The sequence below is a fragment of the Oxyura jamaicensis genome, chromosome 8 (assembly GCF_011077185.1).
Source record: "Oxyura jamaicensis isolate SHBP4307 breed ruddy duck chromosome 8, BPBGC_Ojam_1.0, whole genome shotgun sequence".
Taxonomy (NCBI): Eukaryota; Metazoa; Chordata; class Aves; order Anseriformes; family Anatidae; genus Oxyura; species Oxyura jamaicensis.
In genome coordinates, this window is record NC_048900.1 from 31,188,771 (window position 1) to 31,213,055 (window position 24,285).

The 24,285-nt window shown below is 46.0% G+C and overlaps 1 protein-coding gene across 3 annotated transcripts in view; it reads right to left on the bottom strand.

The window, feature by feature from the left end:
• NEGR1 (neuronal growth regulator 1) overlaps positions 1–24,285 on the bottom strand; it is a 241,216-nt gene that overhangs the window by 39,469 nt on the left and 177,462 nt on the right. For all 3 annotated transcript variants that reach the window (XM_035333234.1, XM_035333235.1, XM_035333236.1), the window contains exons 5-6: positions 17,519–17,639; positions 12,400–12,551 (exon numbers count right to left, since the gene is read on the bottom strand). In XM_035333234.1, coding sequence (XP_035189125.1) covers positions 12,400–12,551; positions 17,519–17,639 — 273 coding nt within the window. The remainder of the gene's footprint in view (positions 1–12,399; positions 12,552–17,518; positions 17,640–24,285) is intronic.

Genomic DNA, 24,285 nt, shown 5'->3' on the forward strand with positions numbered 1-24,285 from the left:
AGGACGTTGCTGCCAAACAAAAATGCTTCTCTCAGCGCTGTGCATCCAGTGACCAGACACTACCAAGAACCAGCAGAAATGGCAGAGCCACTTTGCAGACATCTGCTGGGGACCTGTCTTTCAGAAGACTTCCATATGATTTATGATTTTTCCCATAACTTTTATCTGAAGAGCACTGTTGCGGATATGACTTGTAAAATTTCCTTCCATCGCACATGTGAAGCATCTCGCTGGGAACCAGCGAGGACGACCCTCACAAAATAAAAAGCTTTAAAATAAATGGCATGGTTCTTAATTAAAATGAATGAAGGAGAAGGAACGGTTCTGCTTCTGGAAGAGTAAAAAGAACATCTTAAGAGTCTACTGAAAGTAATCTATAAATGCTTAACTAACCCCTTCCCAGCTTGTTCTCCTAGCTCAAGTTTACGGAGCAGCTGCATGGCCACAGTGCACAGTGAACAAAGAAACTGAAGAGATAGACAGCCTAATTTTCAGGGCCACGATTCTGAATATGAAATTCTTCTGATGCCAGAGGTCTAATGAGACTGCTAATGAGTCTACTCCTTTCCTGGTGTCATGTCACCCATGTGTGGTCTACGATACAGGCAAGAAAAAAGGGTGAAGCAAATAGAGAAACTCACTGGATTTCTAGTTCATATCAATATTTTAATTATGTCTACATAATGAAAGTTACATTAAATAAAATATTTTATATACGTATTCAAGTTCTAATATTACAGAGGACATACTGTATTTGCATGTTTCTCCTTATTTCCTATTTCAGATGTTTTCCAGAGAAAACTGCTGCTTTAATTATTTTTACAGCTGTTAAGGCCACAACAAAATGAAGGAAAAGTGACAAAGTGGTCTGCTTCTTTTTAGCTCTGTCCTTCATTCATATGTATACATTGAAACCTCATGAATAATGTAGACACAGAAATCTGTTAGCATCTTTGCTGTTCAGAAACATATGATTAGCATTGCTCTCACTTCCCAACAATTATATTCTTGTTCTCAGAGGTCACTCTTTAAATCTGCACAACCATCGTTATATTTCTGGAAGCAAATAAGGCAAAACATACATCGGAGATGCAACGCGATGCGTGCCACCGAGCTACCTCCTTCCTGTGTTTATAGCGGTGGGCCTGCCACCGATAACACTGCTGAACAAATGTTTCTGCCAGGTCCATGGCAAGAAGCATAAAGTAGTAAATACATAATTGCCTAAAGCCGAGTCAGAAAAGAACGTTTGTCGCCCTGCCGAACCGCAGGACAGACAGCCTGGGTGCAGGGGACTGACGGGAGGTGCCCGTGGTTTTTCGGGCATGCAGCGGGAGCTGCGAGCTCCCTACGGGAGGGGCAGCCCCATCCCCAAGGCTGACCCCCCAACCCGTCGGCTTTCCTCGGTCTGCCTGGCAGCACTTGCTCTCTCACGTGCACGCCTGATCCGGGCTGTCCAAAAGGTTGTATCTGTGGGCACTACAAAAGGCTGCGCTCTGCCAGCAGCAACATCAATTCTGTTTGTCCCATGTTTCCACGGGATATTGGATCACACTGAAGTATATGCTTAGATGAGAAAGCTGTTTGTGGCATGGTGGAAGTCTTGTCCTGCCGCTCCCAGCTCTGGCAATGCAGGCACAGACAACTCTTTCCTGAAGTGAAGTTTCATTTTAGCTTTGATGAGTTCCTTGCCTGCTCTGCGCGCTACACCAGGTTTAGAGGAAGCACCCTGATCTCCGCAGCCATGTATGTATATCACAAGTGCTTGGAAGAGCTAGATGCTGCTCAACTGCTCTGATATTTGATCTCACTGGCATAGCAATTTGTGAATAATTATTTAATAATTACTATGTAATTATAGCTCTACTGATCCCTGATGAACTGAAATCCACAGACAATGCCTATCAAATGAATCATTACAAATTTCTATAAATTACATGGTGAAATGTGCCAATGTCATGATGAAATTCACAAACCGTCTATAATGTCTGTAAAAGGAAACTTAATTAAGCTGGAGTTAGAGTTGCACATCTCTAGCCAGAGTCGCAGAAGGAGCACATTATATGATTTGACTTTGAACTTTTCCAAGAAAAAACGAGCCACATAATGCTACAAAGTGCTCTGAGTTAGCCTCCAAGAGAAAGGAGAGGAACACAACGGTGAAAGTTCATGTGGATTATTCAAGTGATAAATGAGTTACAGAGAAGCACAACTGTTTTTCATTTGGCACAGGTGTGGTTTAGAAAATAGGTAGAAGAGAAACAGATCTCTAGAGCAAGTCATCATGCAGACACACAGAGGAAGGAAATGTTTTTATTGCCTAGGGAGCTATTATAAGCTGAGATCAAGGCGCAGAAGTTTGCTGCAAATAGCCTGAACATAGAGGATCTGAGCATACACACCAGTGGGCTAACATAAACAGCAGCAGGTACTTTGCAAAGAACTCGCTTATCCTCTCCGGTGGGGGATCATGGATCCTCAGACTGTGGTGACTGTTGTCAGAGCACGTAACTTTTTCCTGGTCAAGGTAGGGGAGTACAAAATACTACATCACCTATCATTCAAGTGTCAGGACCCTGCCTCAGAATATCCATCCCCGAACAAGGAGGAGTCCCTGCCCATGTCCAAGGAGGACCTGCCCTTCTGCTGCTGCTTCTGATGCGCCTCAGCCCGAGCCGTAAATCCAAGCAGTGTGCTACAGCGTGGAGCCCTGTTGCACAGGTGAACCACCATGAACACATCGTAAGGATACCGTTAGCACGCAAGAGCTGAACATATTATGTCTGGAAAGAGAAATGTCTTCTCTGTTCTTTTGGATACTGCACTTTCAGCGAAATCAAAGACAAGAAAACTGGGCTGTGGAGATGTGCACGGATGTGGATAGCTCCCAGAGGAGAGGGTGAGAACTGCATCAACCTCAGGCCATGTCCAGAGCTCAAGGCCACTTGGTGCCACTGGGAGTGCAGGAGGACCAGGGGCTTCCCTGCACACATCTTCCAAGGGGAAACAGCAGAAAGGAAATTGCATCTGCTCTTGTGACTGTTTTCTGTGGAGCAGACTTAGGTTCATTTATTTAGCACCGAGGACAAATCACTTTGATAAACTCACTAAACTTTGTGGTTGAAAAAATTGTGTCTGCCCCACTGCTCCCCGTGGAAGGATGCTGCAGAACCCAGCTGTCCTAGCAGTTAGAAATCTTCCACTCTCAGCCTGGATTTGCTCATGACAAGACCATATCCATTCGTTTTTGGACCGGCTTCATCCCTTAGCCTAAATGGTTCTTCTCCCAAGCAGGGCTTTATTGCACTGATTAACATGTGGAGACAATCTGCTCGAGGCTTTGCTCTGCTTGACCAGCATTGCTCAAATATTTATTCAAGGGCAATTTCCTTTCACTCTGTTGTCACATGCAGCATCACAGCCAGGTCCCGGCTCCAAAACCCTGGACAAACGGAGCTCCCAAAAGAAATTAAAAATAATTAGCAGCTCAGTAACTGTCTCCCACCGCAGCTGCTGCCGGCAGGCTGGGCACGCCGCGCTCCTCCTCACCCCGAGTGCCGAGTCCGTCACTGCGCGAGTGCGCAGAGAGGATGGGTGGGAGCATTTTATGTCCAAGAAAAGCCCCAGGCACTTGGGAAAATCTTCATACAAGCGTTGGAGTGATAGTTTCATTCCCCAGATGGGGCATTTTGTTTAGACTAATGCAGGTTTTGTAGGGTGTTCTGTACAACAACAGCTACGAAGAGCACATCGAGCCGAGACCCCTTTCTCATGTGCATTGCCCCTTGTGTGTCCTGGACGTGCCGACCTGCTCCGGCTGCGCACCAAGCTGCGGAGCGATATTTACAGAGCCCAGAAGCACCGTAAGTGACTGCTGGTCGAGAGCAAACGCAGAAAGGTCACGAAGAAGCCTTTCATTCGCAAGCACAAACAGACTGGCTGGCAAAGCTTCCTTGGTGGGACAGCCACACGTCTGACGGGCGATGTACTGAAATTCAGACAGGATGGGGACAAGTATTGCAGGGGAACCTTAATCCTTTTTTCACATCCCTTCTTAATTCAGAAATCGGAATTCAGGGAAAGCATTTTGGTATTTCACAGAAAGTGCTATTTTGCCTCAAAACATCAACCACTTGCTCATTAATTTATCAGGAATCTATTTTTTAAACTCATCTCCAGGTTAAGAACAGTGAATTACCTTGCTTAAAAATGAAGATGACAAAATGCACAGCTAACTATCTTTAGCCATAAAACTATAATTTAAAAAGCATTAAAGTCTCTATTGATTTAGATAAAACTTTGTTGGAACCTCACTCCAAAGTTAGTTCCTCTGATCTGAAGGACATTTTCTTACAGATTTGCAGCACCGTGGAAAGCTCAGCAACTGCATTAGCAAAGAAAAGGGACTGGCACCAGATGTACTTTTTATTGGCTAAATAAATAAAAGCTGTACATCAGTGCTATATTGTGCGGTACCTTTAGTTTATGCTGTAATTACTTCATGAGATTTGTTGTCTTCTCCTTCACATCCCCCATAATTTATAATTAAAATTTTCATTCTTTTTCTAGGTATAGTATTTTAACTGAGCAAATTAACAGAATGTAAACAATCAGGTTCTCAGGGCTTTTTTATGTTTGAATACAATTCATGAAATCTAAATATTGCACAATCTGAAAATCTGAGCCTATTTTACAGAAAAGGTCTATAACAGAAACAGAACCTTACTGCATAGTAAAATTCAGATTACTGCTGTAAAGGCCTCAGAGCAGAACATCATAAAGTCAAGATATCAGCTTTGTTTCTTGTGATAATGCAGGGAAAAAAGAGTGCATTTCTGAAAAATAAATCAGAGGTCTTTTTCACTAAATATTTCTAATATTACAAGAAATATCTATCTGCTGCTAATGTTTGTTGTCTGAGGTTTAGAAAAACATATAAATCTGTAGGTGGAATTAAAGAAAACATTGCTTGAGTTCTTTATTTTAGAGGCTTATTGAAATATCTCAGCATTTTATTTCTTAGGTGACTGAGTACAGAAGAGACAGTTAGTGTTTATAGCGTGGGCTCACAGAAAAAGCTCTCAGTTTTAAACCTCTCAATCTATTTTTAGCTTTCCCGCAGGGAAAAAAAAAAGAAAAAAAGAAAAAAAGAAAAAAAGAAATTTATTTCTAATTTTCTTCACTTCACAAACTGGATGCTTAGGAATATGTCACAGCTTTGAGGGAAATGTAAACAAATGCTGTAGAGATCATCTATATCTACTTTTTTGGTAATCTTATTAGAGAACACATGGCATGATAGATGCAAGCAAATTTTTAAGATAAATATTGTTTGGTTTCAAGTGACTGTTTCTGTTAAATAACCTAGAATTTAGTTTGTAAATCATCTTCTCTGTTAGTCAAGTCAAATCATATTTGTGTTGCTGTTAAAAAATAATTAAAAAAATATAAAAAAAGAAGCTCTCTACAGGTAACATGAGCAGAATTCAGGCTTTCACCCAACGTTTAGCAATCAGATAATCACTTAAATACAGAAGTCTTGAATTTAAAATCAATTCTACGTTTTTCATGATTTCATTTTATTTTATTTTATTTTATTTTATTCTTTTTTGTTATTCTTGATCAATAGCTAATTGTTTTTCAAAGTCCCATAAACTTTGGCCTGAACAACGTGTTATAAAAACAGATTCTCCATTCAACAATATATTGTAACGACCAAGTGTTTTGCATTTGGGTTGAAACCTGCCACTGATGAGTTAAAACTCTTTTGGGCTTGTTTTAAGAGAAAACATCCTAATATACCTTCTGTAGGCTAGCCAGTATTTCAGTACGTCTTCTTCTTTACAAGATAATCTCTTGACACAGGAATTTTTCACCCTTTGCTTCCTACAACCCCTTATGAACCTTCCCCCCAGGTCTGCAGGATTTCTCATCTTGTCTGCAGTCTGCATACCAGACCAAGTTGTAAAATATATTTAATTGAGTATTTATAGCACTTCTGGCTTTCCCACACTTTGTTATGCATTTTCTTTGGATTTTTAGTTTTTTTTTCTGAGAAGTTAACTTACTTCAAGTTTTCCTACCCCTTCTGTATCATGAAAATAAACGCCAGTTCAAAAGGAGCTCTGACCTCCGGTGTGCCTCACCCCCACAGGGGCATGTTGTAGGGAGCTCCTTAGATCACCTTGAATGTTCTAATCACTGCAATTAACTGATAATTAGAATGAAGATTTAGATATGCTGCTAGACATGCTTCTACACATACTTCAGCCTCTCCAAATCATCCTTTTTCAGTAGAAATATGTGTCCAAAGCATATGGCTGCGACTACACAGTGGTAAGAATATGAATACAAATTTAACAAAAGGTAACATAAAAGGCAACTAGGCAACTTCTGTAAGGATCCACAGTAAAGATATTTTTTCCCCTCAAAGACAAATATGCTCTTAGGCCTTTAAAGTTTCTTCTAAATGTCAAGGAGGATCATACGTGACTGGTTTTGCTCAGACTGGTTATTTCTACCCAGTCCCATCTCAGTCACATTGTCACATAATTCATAATAAAGCTCAACCTGGAAAATGGATATAGAGAAAATTTGTCCCAAACTCTCAGTAATTGCTACCTGGAGCAGTACTTGGCATGCCTATGAAGCATCTCAAACCCAACATCTAACAGAATTATTATGACTTGCATAAATGGAAGATTTGGCCATTTGTCTTATTCTGTGTGAATATATGAATTCAAGGCGCTGATTTTTTAACACTGCTGGGCTACTTGTCTCAGCAGGACTTCAGGAAACTTGTCCCTCAGGTGTATTTCTGATTTAAGAAAACTCAGTTTTACTTGTGCACTGTTCAACTGCATCATACATCTGCTTTTTACCCTGTGTGAGAAAGGGGAGAAAAGAGAGGTTTCTGCCTCACCTGTGAATCACACTGCAGGTGTTGGAAGCTTTCAGGCAGCGGTTTTCCATTAGGAAAACAGTCACTCAATTAAAATCTCCTGGATGAATACCTTTGTCTTTGAGGCAGGTCCCCAAGGCACTCACCCCCAGATTTATAACCCCCCTTCTCCCATTCCCCGACTCAACCACAGGACCAGGAGCTGGGTGTCCGTCCCAGGCTCCAGCTCCAGCTCCCTCGCAGGGCAGCTCGCCTCTCCCGCTGCAGCCAGGCCAGCTCAGACATGGCAGGCAAAACCAAGGACAGAACAAATTACCTTCAGTCTGTAACAGAAGTGATTATGAGTTTCCAGACAGGACAACACACCATGAAAAGGTTTAACTTGGCTTCGTTAAGGGATGTACCATGAAAACCTATAGGCATGGACCTGGCTGTCCCTTACCCCGATGTCCCTTACAGCCACCACAAGGAAGTGTGGTGGCTCAGACATTTTACAGTCCCTTTACAAATGGTGTTGATTTGAATGGATTTCAAATCTGCTTCATGTCCAACACCACTCCTGGGAAGTGGAGGCAGAGACCTTTGCTGCACGTTCAGCAGGAGCTGGGGGCGCGGGTCGGGGAACGGACTGCAGCCCTGGGGGCAGGACTGGGCACCTCGAGTGAAAAGCCTGGGCTGTGGAACCAGTTCTCTGCACTGTGATGTCTGCAGGAGACTTTGAACCAGAGCCAAACCTTGTTACATCATTAAATGTCTTTGGCTGACTGCAGTAGGCTCTGAATAGGCTTCTAAGGAATACAGGATTTTTCACATGAATTTTTACAGGTGTATGGATATATCGAAGCACTTGGTGTGTGTGTGCAGACTGTCCCACCTGACTGAGACACAACGTAAAACAATGACAATTAAAGGGTGATTTGTTCTGAGGACCAGTATTTCAAAGGTAAAATAGCCACATATTTCTTAGGTAATTGGACAAGGGTTGAAACTGTGGACACAAAGGGAATTTCCACAGGGAGTAAACTTCTTTCAAGAAATGTCAAATTTGGTAGGTCAACCAACATTATTGAGCTAAACAGTAGCAATTTTCACATAGGAAAATACAGTAAAATGCAATTTCTCAGTCAATAAAAATAAACTGCAGAGTTTTACAATGACACCAAACCATACGAACATCCAATGCTGCTCCCATGATACTAAGGAGCACGCATATAGTGAAATGCAATGTGTTGTTTATAGTGAGATACTTTAGGTTTTGGGAAGAATATTAATTTTTTTTGCATTTCAGACATGAAACTCAATGTATTAAAAATATTGGAAGAGCAGTTTGATTAGGAATCTTTACGTAGGGACCAGGACACAATGCAATCAACGCATATAAATCGAGGGCACGGTCTGGTGCTTTCTGGCATGCAGAAATGTTTGAGACAAGATTATAAGCATGTTGCACTAACCATAAGTTCACAGTTGGATGCTTATTCAATAAAGTAGTTCTGTTTAGCTGCAGCAATTACACTAGCACAGAAAACACTACCACATTGCTCACACACCTTGCAGTGCTCTCCTTCCCCTTCCAAACGTCACGACTGACCTTTGCTGCAGCCCTGCACGGTTATTTGTGTTTTAGAACAACTCCTGACGCTGTACCTAAGATTTCTGCATAAGGCACATCCTCCGAGAGCAACCCCCCGGAACAGCTGCGGAAGACAAACCCAGCCTTTTAAGAGCAGTCATTTCTGTGGCAGCTGCTAGTAACAGGCACGGGGGCTTCCCCTGTGTTGCAAGTTTCCTTAAGAAGGCACCACTTCACAGGGGAGCTGTTTAGAGCACTCATAAAAAAAATACTCAGGAACGTATAGGAGATGCTCTCTAAAAACACAAACAAAGTAACACCTTTGCCCAAGAATAAACAAAACCATGTATAACAGAGACACGATGATTGTTTTCATCTTCTGTGAGGTGATGGCTTACAAGAATCCGGACTTTTGTGTGTATCTTATCTTGTTGGGTCACAGTGCTCACGCGTAGCAGGGAATTTTATGCCTCTGTGAACAGTCTCTTTCTAAGTAGATTTATAGTTTCTAGAGGTGTACAGATTAAATCTACATTCAGATTACAAATGCAGGATTTCAACGGCTGCCCAGTTTCCTGCCGTAACGTAAGAAGTGCTCAGGCGGAGGAGAAAGTCTTCCACTGTGACTCAGCTTTGGTAAAGAGAAAACAAGCAATCCAGCCCCAAATCCATGTGCTGGGACGCAGGCGAGCGCTGTGCGTGGCAATAAGGCAGGAGGGTGCCTGGACAGGGGCTGCTCCTGCAGGGACGCTGCTGGTGGCAGCAATGCAACCACCGCCCTGATGGCCGCTTGTCAGTGCAGGTGGCAGAATAAACCCCCCTCAGCGCCGGGGGCTAATGATAGCGCACTGCCATCACGGTGGCCTTGCAGATTTGGTTGTAGGAAAATGCCTTTTGTCCTGAATTAAAACTGCGATAATTTAAAAGCAAGATCAGCTGAACTATAAAAAGGCCACTCCACTCCCCACTGGTAGATCGAACTTCTGCCCTGTGCCCATACCATATCGCGTTTCCTGCAGGACCTGTTTAATGAATCAGCAAGCCCATGCTTTACTTTCAGTAAAGACTACGTTCTTCTCAAGTACCAAAGCTTCTGGGAAAAGCCAACAACGGCAGCGCTAAGCATCTGATAAATCAGGCCCATAGATGGCAGGATGGGACTGTCCAACAAACAATCATCACGCCGGTGCTCTGGGGGGATCCTCTACATCATAAGCTTAGCCACAGGATGGGCGGGAATAGTTTCAAAAAACAACACATTTGGATGATATGAAGGACTTGGCCATGAATAATTAGCAAATTGCCATTGATTATTAATTTATTGGAATCACTACTGCTCTGTGTTTTACTGCCAGGCTCAGTCTTTCCATTATACAGCTGCTGAATTTATTATCAATGGCTAGATCTTAGACGTGACCACCAAGCCTTCAGCCAGGGCAGTGGCAAAGTTGTCTCCGTTGGTGGGACGTGGGATGCCCCAGCCCCGCAGGCTGGGCTCCTGGCACTCCGTGGTGTGCCTGCCCCATGGGAGCAGCTGCAGCCTCCTGCCCCCTGCGCCCCGCTGGCACCGTCCTGCCCCGCTCTGTTCAGCCGCGGGCCCTCGGCTCAGCCCAGAGTCTGCAGCTGCACACAGCCAGCTGCTACCGGCAGCCCTGACATCCCCGCGTGACTTCTGTTAGCTCAAGGTTGCATTTATGGGTCACTGAAACCCACACCCTCCTGGTAGCAGAAGAAATAATCGTTTTCCTCGAGTTGTGTACCTGCACAGGATGCAGACCCTGAGAGCAGAGACTACGCTTGGTTCTGCCCCTGAGAGGGGCTCCCAGCTGTGCGCAGAGAAATTTCCCATTACATGTAGCATGGGAATGTACAAAGAAAGAAAATACAGATTATCTGCTATACAAAATTTCCTTAAAATACACCAAGAGCAGAGAGGAGCAGCCAATCAGCAGCCCCTCCAAGACGGCGGGCAGCACCCGACAGCAGAGCTGCGCGGTCCTGACACAGCCGCAGCGTCCCCGAGCTCCCACCGTGGGATGCAGGGCAGCCACACCTCACTCTGTGCCGTGCTAACGCAGCTAGCACCTCGGAATAAAGCACCCACCTCTAAGTTTTAACATTTGTCAAGTAATGCGATGATCGGATTGTGCTTAACACCGTGTTTGACTATCAACCAACCAGTGACTGCTGAGGCTTCCCCCGCACGTACCTGAACCAGCACATATGTTCCACTCTCTGTCACTGCCAACAAAATAAAATGCAAGTACCATTTTACAAGAGAAGATTCCCTCTGAAGTATTAAGGAATCCATATTTAATATCTTGCTACTGTATGAGTTTTTCTTTTTATATAAAAAAAAGAAACTCTTTCTAGATGATGCTAATGCGAACTCTGAGCAAGGAGAAATGCCCAACCCCATGTAAATTGATCTTAATTCCCAACTGAAACCTAGATCACCACCTTTTGGCAACCTCTCCTTGTTTTGATTAGAATCAGAAAGATCACAGTATAAAATAAGCAATTTCTTCTCAGTCTTTCAGACAAACCTTGGAGCTAACACCAACCCCATATTTCATTCAGGAAGATCGGGATCAGATCCAGATTTCAGCATTTTCTCTAACACCGTTCTGCTTCACATATCCCACCTCTTTCATAATGGACAATATGTATTTTTATTATTTGTAACAATGAACTTGGTACTAATCTGACATTTTCAACCTCTGCACCTCAAAGTGCTTTTTAACAGTTGGCACACGGTACTTATTATCCCAACAAAAAAGCTGATAAAATCCCAGCAGCAACTAAGAGACAGACTCAGCTCTGCTCTGCTCAAAATTAAGCCAAACCTTAATGTTACCTTCTCTGAATTGCAAATGCACCAAATACTATCTGCTTCTAGCATAATATTCCTTTGTTTCACTTTTTGCATTTTCTCTTTAGAAGATGTGCTATGTTGTTTTCACTTTGTTAATGATTTCTCAAATACGAAATAGAATGGAAGGAAAGACTTCATGCTATTTTCTGCTTATTACACTTCTCCTGTAGTAATTTCAAATATCCTGACAACACGTGTCACGCAGTAAGTATGTCAAGAACGAACCTTCATGGTTAGAAGGTAATAACCCTAGGATTTAAGGAACTGAAAATCTGCACTCCAATTTCCACCCAGTAAGGAATATCTTCATGTAGGGAAGGGTACGTCTGCCTTTCAGTACTATCACTATTGAAACAGAACAGATTACCACTGAAGTTCAACTATGAACATCTTTGGATGCCACTAACAGATGGCTAGATAGTCAACAAATGTGAAACACTATGAAATCATGGTTAAAAATATCTTTCATGTAGGACATTTGAGACCCATTTTATGTAAGCTTCATGTTAAAATATCGCAGCACTTTGCCTACGTCGGAGCTTATTGTTTCCAACAAAAGCTTTAACAGCACGTCCCCTCGGTCACCCAACCGCCCGCTGATGAGGCCGAGGGCAGCCCGACCCGTGGTGAGCCCACAGCAGTGGTGCTCAGCAGCACCCCTGAAAGCTCCCCGAAAGAGTTCTTACTGGTGCTTACAACGCTTGGCCGCCAAGTATCGCTGCTCTGAGCGGAAAGGTTCAAAGGTTTTGCCACGCTACTTGTGACGCTGTACTGTGACAGCAGGTTGGGTTTCCCTGCGTGTTTCTTTGTAGATTCATAATCTGTCGATGCCCCCGAAATGTAGCATCGCTTTCCACACAGAAACCCTTCCGCAGCACAGAATGAACAGCCAGGTGCGTTATTTCCCACCACTGAGGAGCACAATGGTATGTATACGCCTTGTGAAGCAACCAGGGAAAACAAAAACATACTACTGTTTTTTTTTCTTTTGAATCGGTGCATGTGGAAACAAACAACCACGAACACTTGCCACATGTCCACGTTACTTACGGTTGAGAGGCAGGCTGGCATTTGTCGTCCCAAGCTTGTTGGCAGCAACACAGGTATAGTTGCCAAAATGCTCTTCTGTCACATTGGTAACAGTAAGAAGCGATCTCGTACTATAATTTTTAATAGTTATTCCTTGTTGACCATTGATCAGTCTAGAAGGCAAAAAAAAAAAAAAAAAAAGTCTATAACTCATATACCATATATGAGTCTACCTCTACAACTCTGTAATTCATCACGGGCTGATCTGGGAGGCCACTGGCAACACTGGAGGTGTGGGGTAGTGAGGAGAGCAGCTCCTGCCAGCTTGTCCTGCAGCCTAAAGGAATTACAGCACAGCACCCCCTGCCCTGCCTGGCCACCTGACAGCGCCAGCGTCAGATGGGGAGCTTTGATTTTAAACTGGGCAAAATTAACTAAAACTTTAAAGACTCTACTGAGGGCACACATGGGTAGTCAGTGTTCAAAGCTGATGTGCTGCCCATTCAGGGAGCCGGAGGAGGATGTGCTGGCACTGGAAGTGCTCCCTCCTGGCCCTGCGGGTATGCCTGAGGGCTGTGGGCAGTCAGCGGGGTGGCCAGCTCGTGCGGGGCTCAGCGGGGCAGCAGGGAGGCTTTAGTAAGAGACATGGTAGGAATGGGAAGCAGAGGAGAGTGTGTGCTATCCTAAAAGTAACTCTGCACCCACCTCTCAGTATTATGGTAGGTCTTTCAGAGAGTGTTTTTTCAGTCTCTGGTGATTGCTTGTGACGTTATGCACCTTTAACTGATGGCTGATGAGGATTAGGTAGATAGAAAAATGACTAATTAGGATTGTGACCAACTTATTTTACAAGCCTCTATAGCAACAAATTATACTTGCAATTAGAAGGATGTGCTACAGCAGCACTGCACCCTGAGACAGCAATCTGAACAGAAACCAAGCAACGAAACACAGGAAAAAGCCAGAACACAACCATTTCCCTGGGCTCGATTTCCCTGACTTTGGGCTTTCCATGGTCAAATTTCATATGCACTGTCCAGGTACTTTGGTGTATCTTCCAAACCAGGTCCTAAATACCACTGCACTGGCACAAAGGGTGATGTCCAAATTAAATTTGGGTGTTGTAGGTAAACCACCTCCTGTCAGGCAGCTAGTTGAGAAGGGTAACCACATGATTAAGATTCTAGCAATAGCTGGTTACTCATACTTCCCTGTATTTCCCATAAAGAGCAGAGGTCTGGACGAAGTATCCAACTTTTGTCTGCAACACTGGAATATACAATTGTGTATCCTGAAAACGAATGAGGTCTTCCAGCATTCTGTCTAAAAATATTCTATTGCTATTTGCACTTCTGCATACTGTGCACTGACCGCTTTCGGCATTACCAGGGTGCCTCTGCCCCCATGCACCCGCACCCCGCCGCGCCCCGGTGCTGCTCCCCGTGCAGTCCCTGCTCTACCCTCGCTGCTGCGGGGCCGGGCTGAGCAGCCCCCGGGAGAGGACCGAGCACGTCCTGGGGACACAGGTTGCTTTGTGGGGAGTGAAAAAGGCCGAGGCTGAGACGCTCAGCTCCGGGCGGGCACTGCCGCTGGGAGACCCGTCTTTTCTCCAGGCTGATGAAAGCCAGAGGAGTTTGTCCTTCCAACCTGCACACATGCTACTGCACGCGGAGGTTCTCCTTGCTCCTGCCGATGTTCTTCCCTCCTTTTCCCACCCTGCTGAGAGAGAAAGCCCAGAGCCGCCTGCCCTCCCTGGAGCCAGCAGGCCCGCACGGCGTGACACCGCAGGGAGCCACGGGACTACGGGACAGCGTTGGCTGTACTTAGGGTACACTCAGCAGCTTCAAAGACTTCTGTTTGCCAGAGTAAGAACCCGATGCCCTTAGGTTTAATTGCTGCCATGTGCTGCTCTACCCAGCTCATTGTCTGCACACAGAGTTTACTACTCGAGTGGGTTTCTCCAAGCTCCGTTACAGACTGACATATTTTCACTTGTGTGCAGCCACCCTACACGTTTCTTCACCTTCCTGCTTTGTACCACAAGCTGCACAGGGAAATGCAGCCTTATTTCAGAGACTATGCCTATGCATGGAGAGAAGACCATGTGTCAGTACCAGCCCCGAGGGATATCTACCTTTCACTTCATATTTGAATACCTTCATATTATTACAATATATTAAGCCATTATAATGAGTTTTGTTATTTCCAATGTAGGTCTTCTTTGCTTTATCAAGTATAAGAGAATTAATATTTTTAGATTAGCGACTTCTGGGCTCCTTCCCTGTGGCTGTTTAATTTCTGAGATGTAATTTCTGCGTAGCCCTGTAATATAACGTGCTTGAGCTGTGAGTTCCAGATGCGAGGAGTCAGCACAGCAAAGCCTCCTCCCCCCACAGGGAATCCCTGTGCAGGTTTAGAAGCCAAATGCTATTATGATTTTAAGAAGCTTTTACTAACTTTTCCCCCAGACTTCCAGTCCTTTTTCAGTGTGATGCAATTGTGTGTTTTGGCTCCTAATGGGGATTCAAAGTGCTCAGACCCAGTCACTGCCCCTTCCTCAGCTCCCTTCCCAGGGTGCTGCCACCAGGAGCTGCTGACCGAGCACCAAGCCCTGGGCACCTCCGGCATCCCAACCAGCACAGGCTCCTGCACAGAGCTCATGGCACCATTTTTACAGATTAAAGTGGCTGCGAGACCCCTCCTCGCCCTTCCCCAGCAACAGGACAGGAGAAGTGGTCGGCCTGCATGTTCAGGTAAAAAGCAGCAGGAAAGCAGCACAGCTCCCAGGGCTACACGGTGAGGGCTTTATGCTCCTCACCTTGGGCTGCGGAAGGACATCGCGAAGCACGCTCATGAGCCAACGCTTAAGGAAAATTAATGAGCAAGAACTGCTGTAAGGCTGGTGATGAGGTACAATTAGCCCTGCAAGCTCCTTGTAGGTGTAACTGGATGGAGTCTGTGACTGCTTTTATTTTTAGTTTTAATGACTGTTTTACGATGAGATGATCCCAGGAGCCTGGAAACTGTGGGTTTTGATTTACATCAACCTAAGTAACAACAATACAATTTACAGACCCAAAAGGCTCCTTTCAGACCCTGAACATACATTAGGATTTCAGCTCTGACTCCCACTACTCATTTATTCAAAGATTCGTCCTGATTTACAAAAAGAAAAAAGTGTCTCAGTCCAAGACTAACAGAAGAAAATGGGATTCTCTCTATTCTATTAGCCAACTACACAGCAGGGTGTGAACTCCCTGTGTACAGTCTTGCAATATGCCAGCAAATTATCTGCAGGATAATGTACACGCTACTCTGAGCTACCTATGAAAGCTAACTCTTCTCAGTTTTGTTTTAAAACAATGAATGAGCTGTCCAAGGCTCGTTCTGTGCTGGCTTTCTGTCTTCCCAAGGTAAAGGGGAAACGCTGGAGGCAAAACAATGTGTGTACACCTTCCTGTCCTGCAAGTGGCGGTTTGGAGGTTCCCAGTACCTTTGTAGTCATGTGTGTTTAGCATGTCTGTAAAAAGCAGTTTAGCAAAAAATGATGCCCCATTAGATTTAACAGAATACTGGAGCGGTGAGACACAATAGGACAGTGCATGTCTTGCTGATTACAGCAAGCCTCAGGTGATACAACAACTGAAATGGAAAACAGAAGGCACGGCTTCAGTGTCCTGAAATGCTCTGTTTATGCCTTCCTGCTGCTCTTGTGACACTGAATGCACTCACGAAGAAAGGAATTGGTGACTTTCACAAATAGGAAGGTGATCATCATGCTGGACATGGTTAATTGAATCCAGAATGCTATGGTCTACATTAAAACCTGCGCTACAATAGTTTTTATATAAAATATATTTCTGTTACATCCCCCCCAACATATGTACAACATAATACGCATCTTTGGAAACAGGATGTAGATGAATTTATCCATCAGAAGGAAAACCTCTACTGTTATATGCAGGAAAGGTCAATGATATTGTTTTTAAGAATGCTTTAATAAATGGTCAGTGCGATGGTTCTGACTGCTGTGAGAAGTCGGGAAGGAAGAAGAGCAACGTTCCTAAAGGGGAGCAGCTGGCCACTGGGCAATGAGCTGACAGGTGGTTTCCTATGAAATATGGTCATTAATATTCTCATGTCAGCCCCCAGGTTTAGCGGGATCTTAGAGCTGATGAGAATCCCAGCACTCAGAAGCCGGGAGATTCCAGAACCCAGAAGATGTGTGTGGACAGCTGCCTATCAGGGAGGACAGCCACTTTCTCCTGCACCAATATTCAGACTTAAGAGAAACAATACCTTAGGTAAAGTAAGAGTTGTAAAACAAAATCTGTTCAAAAAAAAGATGCTACAGAGATGCCAGTTATCATTACATAGCACTAAGGACCTGAAAGCAAAGCCGGCTGTGAACAGCACCAAAGCACACGATGAAGATTAGGGTTTGGGCTGGCAGTGTGCCCCTGGCCACCTTCAGATGCTGGGGGGTGCAGCAGCTCTGCTCAAGCCAGTGGACTGAAAGCCCACACTGCTCACGGCGCACCTGGGCAAAGAACTGTAGCCATTAAGATTTGGCTGAAAGTCTTGTTATTCAGCCTGCCTTTTCACCCCCAAAGCTCGCACTAGGAAAGCTATGAAGACTTTTTTTCTTTTTTTTAAAGAGCTTTCTTAAAAAAAATACCTCTTTTTAGTAGGCTTTTTCAGCAGGCATTTTCAGTGCCTTTCTGGTTACTATACTTATAAGGCTGCAATTACTAAAGCATGTTTAAACCTTAGGCTCATTATGGCAATTATCACCATCACAGCCCAGCCACGGACAGTCCTATTATGCCTCATTTATGAGCACAAAAACTAAGACTTCAAGAAAATGAAGAAACTCGCCCAGAAGCCGCACAGCACAGCTGTTGGCGGCCAGCACCTCCGAAGCCGCTCTGCTCCAGCCGTGCATGACTCTGCAGCGAGGGGAGTGGTGTGAGGGCGGCAGCCTGCTGCCGTGGTTTTTGGGGGGACAAACCCCAGCGCCCGCCGCCACCACGAGCTTTGCCCCTGCCTCAGCTCTCCTGCAGCCCAGTCCCTGTGGGGACACGCGAGTGGCACCAGCGGCCCCGGCGGCACCAAGCGAGGGGCAGGCAGGGCTACTTACTTCCTCTCTCCTCTGTACCACTCAAAGACCGGGGCAGGAACGCCTGCACCTTCACACCGTATCAGTCCGTTCCCTCCGAGCATCACGCCGCTGGACTTAAGTTCCTGAATTGTGGGGGCAACTGAAAAAAAAATTGTAAAATAGACATTTGCACACACATACGAAGACTGTTTAACTGCGCTTCTCTTCAGCACGCTTTACGTTACTCAGCCTGGTGCGTATCTTCCAGCTTGGTTCACATTCAACCATGCTTTCTTCCAGCAGCGTAAAACTTATCCCAAACAGCAGACTGACACAGATCTGTGTATCTGGTGCAAAAACACAACTGAGACATGACGAGTATTAACCCCATACCCAACAATCTCTTTTTTCAACTCAGTTTCCCAGTGCGAGGTATAACGATGCGTGGCTGTTGCTGTCACGCAGGACGCTGCCAGGTCCTGAGACCCCCCTGGACGGGGACAATGCGGTGCCGCAGGGGCTGCAGCCGCGGGCTGGGTCGGGGGTGGCGAGCAGAGCGCCTGCTTGGGGTGCTGAGCCCCGAGCCAGGCAGTGCCTCGCACCACCATCTTCTGCATCAGGCCTTCTGCAACGCGCCCAGGCACACGTGGCCTCTGGGATCTCTTTTGGCGTATTAAAAAGACAAACTTACCTTCACAATTATGACCCAGCCACAAATACCATACAGCAGGCATGGCTTTCCCAGTGTTACACTGGGTACGGATTTATTTCAGAAAATACATTTTGTCTTCTTAAATAGCAAAATAATAAATCTGAATAAACATTTTAAACTTAGAATTATGGATACAAATAAAGGTAAAAGGCGATTGTTGACTTTTCCAGCTGCCAGCGAAACGCAGCCATGAGCTGAAAACAGAAGACAGTGAATTCCTCCGGAAAGAGATTATCACAGTTAAGGCTGAACAACAATTGCCTTCCCCCTGGAATTTCTTTTACACTTTCTGTTTTTAAACAACAATTTATGTGCATCGTAAAATGCTATAAAAACTAAACCACAGAACTTATAAATAAAAATCTGTTGTTTTTTTTTTTCCCAAGCAATTTTCCAGATGTTGCTTTAAGGTGTTTATGTACGTGCAAAATGCTGACTGCCTCGCGTCTGTTCCTTCACCACCTCATCCACCGTTCGGCACGCCACGCTAAGAGGCCATCATCTTTTATGGCAGGAGCTACGCCCAGGGAGCTCCAGACACGCTCCCGAGCAGAACGGCAGCCGCGCGGCCGCACAGGCTGCACCGCACCTCAGCGTGACCGTGCCGGGAGGGAGGCAGGAGCACCCGTTGTGAAAGAGCCCACGAAGTGGGCATTCATCTGTAGTGCCTCCCCGGGTGCTCCCATCGCTGCATGCGTGCACTCATCGACAGAAATTACCCTGAAGTGTAATTAAAGCTATCACCGGAGCCCGTGGCACTGCTGGCACGGCGGTAACTGCGAGCCGGATGGGGTGCCACGCACTGTCCCCACGGCTGGAGACGCTGCGCCTGGTAAAAGTGTGGGGCAGGAAGGGAGCAGCGGGCCCAGCACAGGCTGCCCTGCTGCGGGGGGTGTGGGAGCAGCTTCCCCTGCCGCTGGCAAGCACACGCTCACCCTGCTGCTTTCTCTTCCCAGTGCTTACATGGAACAAACCCATACAAACGTATGTGAATAAATATTCACTTTCAACTGGTAACATTAAAATTTCAAGTGGATAATCAGCATAACCAATTTGCATGACTACTTCTCCATAAAGCACGCAGGAACAAATGAGATCTTTTTGTTAAAACTGTGACTCCATGAAAACAGCAGGTACTTATAAACCTGACTCCTTCCCGAGCGATGCTGCAGTTTGTGCAGCCACGGCTTTTAAGACATAACTCTGAGTGAGGTGGAGCACATGGAGACGCCGGTTACATTTGCTGCTGCTCCAGCAGCACTGAAGGACACCAGCAGCTGCCAAAAGCACCACAAAGTTCACGGCTCAGCTCCTGATCCTGAAGTGTCCAGAAGAGTAATATGAAAATTGTTCACGATAAACCATACGAAAGCAGCACCTGAGTGGCAGAAGAACACAGAAGCCACCTGCACAGGGACCTGGCTGCCGAAAGCTGGGACCTGGTCCTGCTGCCTGCCCGGCCCCGCGGTGGGAGAGCTCTGGTTCGGAGCTGCCACTGGGTTCCCCCCGAGATAGGAACAGTGTGACTGAAGTGCTCTTTGAACGAGGCTTTAACCCATTTAAAGACTTTGCACTCTTTCTCTCAGTCCTCATTTATCTAAACACACTCGGTCTAAAAGGAACTCGGTTCTTTCATCCCAGCGACCACACTCCCCCAAGAACTCGCTTGTTGTTTTTATGGTGCCTGGAAACCCACACCCGAAACGAGGCGCAGTGCAATCAGGGAGACACTGCCAAGTGGGGCAGAGAGGTGGCCCTGTACAGTCTGCACGTGTTTTTATACACACAGCCCCCGGCGATGTCCTGCAATGCTGCCTCACTGTGGAACTTCGTCCCCCATTGCCCCTGTTAGCCTGATTGCCCATCTTACACCTGACGGGTCATCATCCTGTGCATGGATGCCACCCCACGCTTCTCCTTTACCCTTTATTTTCACCACAACTTTTCAGCTTGTTGGGAACATCTCCGGATCCTGTCTGCTCCGAGGGGCAGTATCGGAGCTTTGGCAACCCACAGGTCCCAGCATCCATCCCCATCCCGGGCCAGGCCCTGCAGACACCAGCCCGGGAGGCACAGAGGGGCCCGCACCCCGGCCCAGATGTTTCTGTGGATCTCAGTGAGAAATTCTGGGAGAGGAACAAGGGCAATGCACCGGATTGTTCATCTGGCAAGCTTTCATGAACCGAAAGTTTGGTTTAAGCTATTGCCATCTCATGTATTTCAGTCACAACCGATTCAAATGCTCAGCAGCTGGACAGGATCCCGACAGCAAGCCCAGGCTCTCATTTTGGTGTGGGCACCTGCAAAACCTCTCGTGCCTATGAGATCTCAGCTTGGAACAAGAAATAACAAGGAGTTATTGCCCAGCCGTGCTCCATCCCTCCCCCGACACGGGACAACGTCCCACGTCCCACAGCTGCACGGCATCAGCTGGCAGTGCCACAGATCCTGCCTGGCACTGAGGCTTGGTGCGTGGCCATGGGGCCTGCCCTGCGCAGGCCAGCCCGGCCAGCCCAGCTCCGTGTGGTTTTGGTGTGCTCAGCACGCAGCCCTAAAGCAGGGGATGGGTACTTCATCCCAACCCGCGGCAACAGCCCTGCGCGGGGCCTCCTGGCAAAGCTTTCTTATGGGCGAACGTTGCTCTGCATTATGCCTGGGGACTGGGAGTGCTTGTTCTTGTAACTCAGAGTGGGCAGGATTATTAGCAACAAGGCTGGAATTTGAAATAAATATACCACACTGTGCGGACACTACATGGACAATATAAAATTCTTATCAGTTAAGCAAATATAGCAAATAGAAGGCCAGCAAAGACGTGGGTAATACAGAAAGATTTTTTCCAAAATATCACTTCCAAACTTCTTCGTGTGCCCTGCTCACCTTTTGCTTTTTTTTTTGGTGTGTGTGTGTGTTAATAAATGCAGACCATCTCTTGGTAATAAATTTAAAAATAACTGATCCATAAAAATGTACAGTTAGGCGATGCTCTTTATATCTGTACGACCGTGCAGCCAAAAGATCAATTCAATCTAGCCTTAACGATTTGGAGTAACTTTCCAGGAGCAGAGCAGCTCAGAAGCCGCAGGCAGAGCTCAGCAGCACTTCAGGCAGACGCTGGGGTCTCGGACCTGCTGCAGCAGGAGCCTTGTCGCCCACGCCATCGCCTGCCCTCCTGTCGCTCCCACCGCGATGGCTTTGAGCCCCGTCAGGCGGGAGCCCAAGGTCTCCTCAGATCGCCTCTCAGAAGGAGCCCAGCTCCTGTTTGTTCGGAGTTCAGAAAAAAATACAAATAAAAATCAATATTCTTTGCTCTAGGAAATCCCTGGCTAACACTGATATTAAAACACAAACCAGACGGCTTAGAATCACCGTTCTCTCATGTTTTTCGTTGTCAGGTTATTTTCTCGTTTTTAGTATAAGGAAAAACTGTGTGTTGCAGGCACACTTTGAGTGCAGTGATTAGGGCACCGAGCCCAAATTCCTCAGACCCTCCTGCTCCCATTGGTATGGGAGAGAGGGTAATTCAGATGAGATTATGCACCTGAAGACCTGCTGCTTCAGGCTGCCAAGGTTTGTTTTGGAGAGGAAAAACACATGGGAGGAGATTCTCAGGCTTCCAATTGCATATATTTTCTAAATGTTTTCCATTCAGCCAGCAGAGACTCATTTTAGAGAAGACATTTATGGTTTGATCTTGTCTTTGTTATCAGCCTTGCTGCAATGCTCTCAGCTCGTCCTCCTGGAGGCCAGCGTGGCCCAGCCTCGCTCGTCATAGTGCCGAGGCAGGCAGAGGCTTGAGCCGTGGCAGCCGCCACCGCTCGCGGACATCTCCTTGGGCCCCAGCTCGTCCCACAGCAGCTCCACCAGCCTGTCCCTGGACATCACAGGCGGCAGCACAGCCTGCAAGGGGGGCTCCTCCCGGCCCCCTGCACGCCGGGACAGCACCCAGCGCTTCCCAGCTAAGAAGGTCCCTGCCACACCAGCCCCTCACTAGCTCCTGTTATTTGCCTTTTCCTTGCCTGGCCTGGCCAGCCTGCGGCTCCAAGCACCCAGGGGGCACCCAGCACACCCGCCATGCTTGGGGACAGGGGACCCAGCTCTCCCATGTTGCCGATGGAGAAGATTTAAATCCTCATCCTGAAGGCAATCAGATGCCTCCCCAGCCGCCTGGCAGGCTTCCTTCAAGGCCACCGTGAGCTCTCCAAGTGGTGTTAGCATTCCTGCCGCTGCCACCGAAGTCACCGCGCCGTCACACCAAACCCTGCTGAGCCGCGCCGACAGCGGGCTGTGCCTTGGTGCATCGACAGGGTGTGGACTGCACATCCAGCAAGACGCCTTCATTCTGGAGGTTCATAATGATGACAAACTATTGCAGAAAATCATTTAGTGTCATTAAGGATTCAGTCCTGCGATATTCTGCTGACTGATTGAACGTACAGATGCTAGCTCATGTCTTTAGTGGGCAATAGAAGGTAAGGAATAAATACAGGTGGGCAAAAGCTTAAAGACCTGACAAAATGAAGGTAAACAGAATGAGCAGCTTTAACAGGCAGGTTTAAAATAAAGTTATCACAACTGGAAACAACAGTGGAAATACATGAGGAATTTATCAGTACAAGAGAATCTGAGGCCAAAGGGAGGCATGGGGTGGGTGAGGCTTCAGCTGTCCCTTAAACTCTGCAGCCTCCAGAGCCGAAGTTGTCGCTGTCTTTTCTCCCTCAGCTTACGGAGGAAAAGATTCTGTTTGTGTTGTAGAGGCACAGATATATTTCTGGGTGTGCCTGTAGCACTTCATTGCAAACAGCAATAAATACGCAAGCGAGTGATAAAAGAAACTTGTCTCAACAGAGCAGAGTGAAAGCAGGGCAGGGAGAGCCTCTGCGAGGAGGGGACGGCAGCCGCAGGTTGGTGCAGAGTGAGAGCACCAGAGCCAGTGGGCTCACAGAGGCGGCTGCAGTGAAATGTAACACTGATGGTAAGAAGGAACCCTTGTGTAACACTGACAGTTTTAAATGCATTTGTACTTCCCTTATTAGAAGCAGCGGAAGGGAGCCCCAAGCAGGACGGGAGCACAGTGCAGTGCCAGCTGGAGCACTCCTGTCCTGACCCAATCAATGCTAGAGGAGATGTCCGTGAGTCAGGGTGGGAGCACGGGGACCTGCCAGGGACAGACAACACGACAGCAGGAGCACACACACACTCGTGGGTGCATATCCCCTTACATTTTGGTGAAACAACGAAGTTTTTAAAAGTACTCCTATTAAGGCCTGACGTGATGGTGCTGAGCACTCACTGCACTTCTTCTCTCCCCCGGTGCGTTAATGAGAAAGACGTGGAAACTATCCTCTTCGTCTCCCTCTCCTCTGCTAAAAGGGCTCTGTAATTGCGTTCTGCTCAGTTGCTGCTCATCTGATACCACCAACATGTTTGCATGAGTCAGGCGTTTGCGCTGGGAAATCAAATTCTACAACTTATGTTCCATCCAAAAACGATGCTAAGTACTGCAGAGTCTGGTTTCCTACCCAAATATTTTCATTTTGCTTTTAAATGTCTGAAGGAACACTAAAAACAATGCATGAAATACACTGGCATTCAGACAGGCGCAGAAAATATGCAAAAAACCTCCAGCTAGAACAGGTTTCATCTTTTAACATTTTAATGAGCTTCGGGACTTTTATGCATATTAGTTATGTTGCCCTAATTACTCATTATAATTCTAATGTGCATTTTATATTTAATTACAATGCTTATAAAGATTTGGTATGGACAGTAAATTATTATAACTAGCATGTGCATAATGATTAAGAGCTGAATTTATTAACTTTTACACTAGCATTCAGGGCTGGCAACTTTCAATTTCACCTTTGTGATTAACCATATTGTCTGATTAAACTAACATTTTTGTGGCATTAATTGTAAATGTCAAAAAAGTCTTTTATTTTTCCTGTTTCCATCAGATTTTAATTTGGCATCCTAACGTACTCTTTTATTAGTGAAACTGCTCTCCAGTGTGTCAAGATTGAGCCTTTCAGGTAAGAAAACAGGTTTTCTGAGATCTATTTTTAGGCTACAGAAAAACAGGTACAAGCAATAT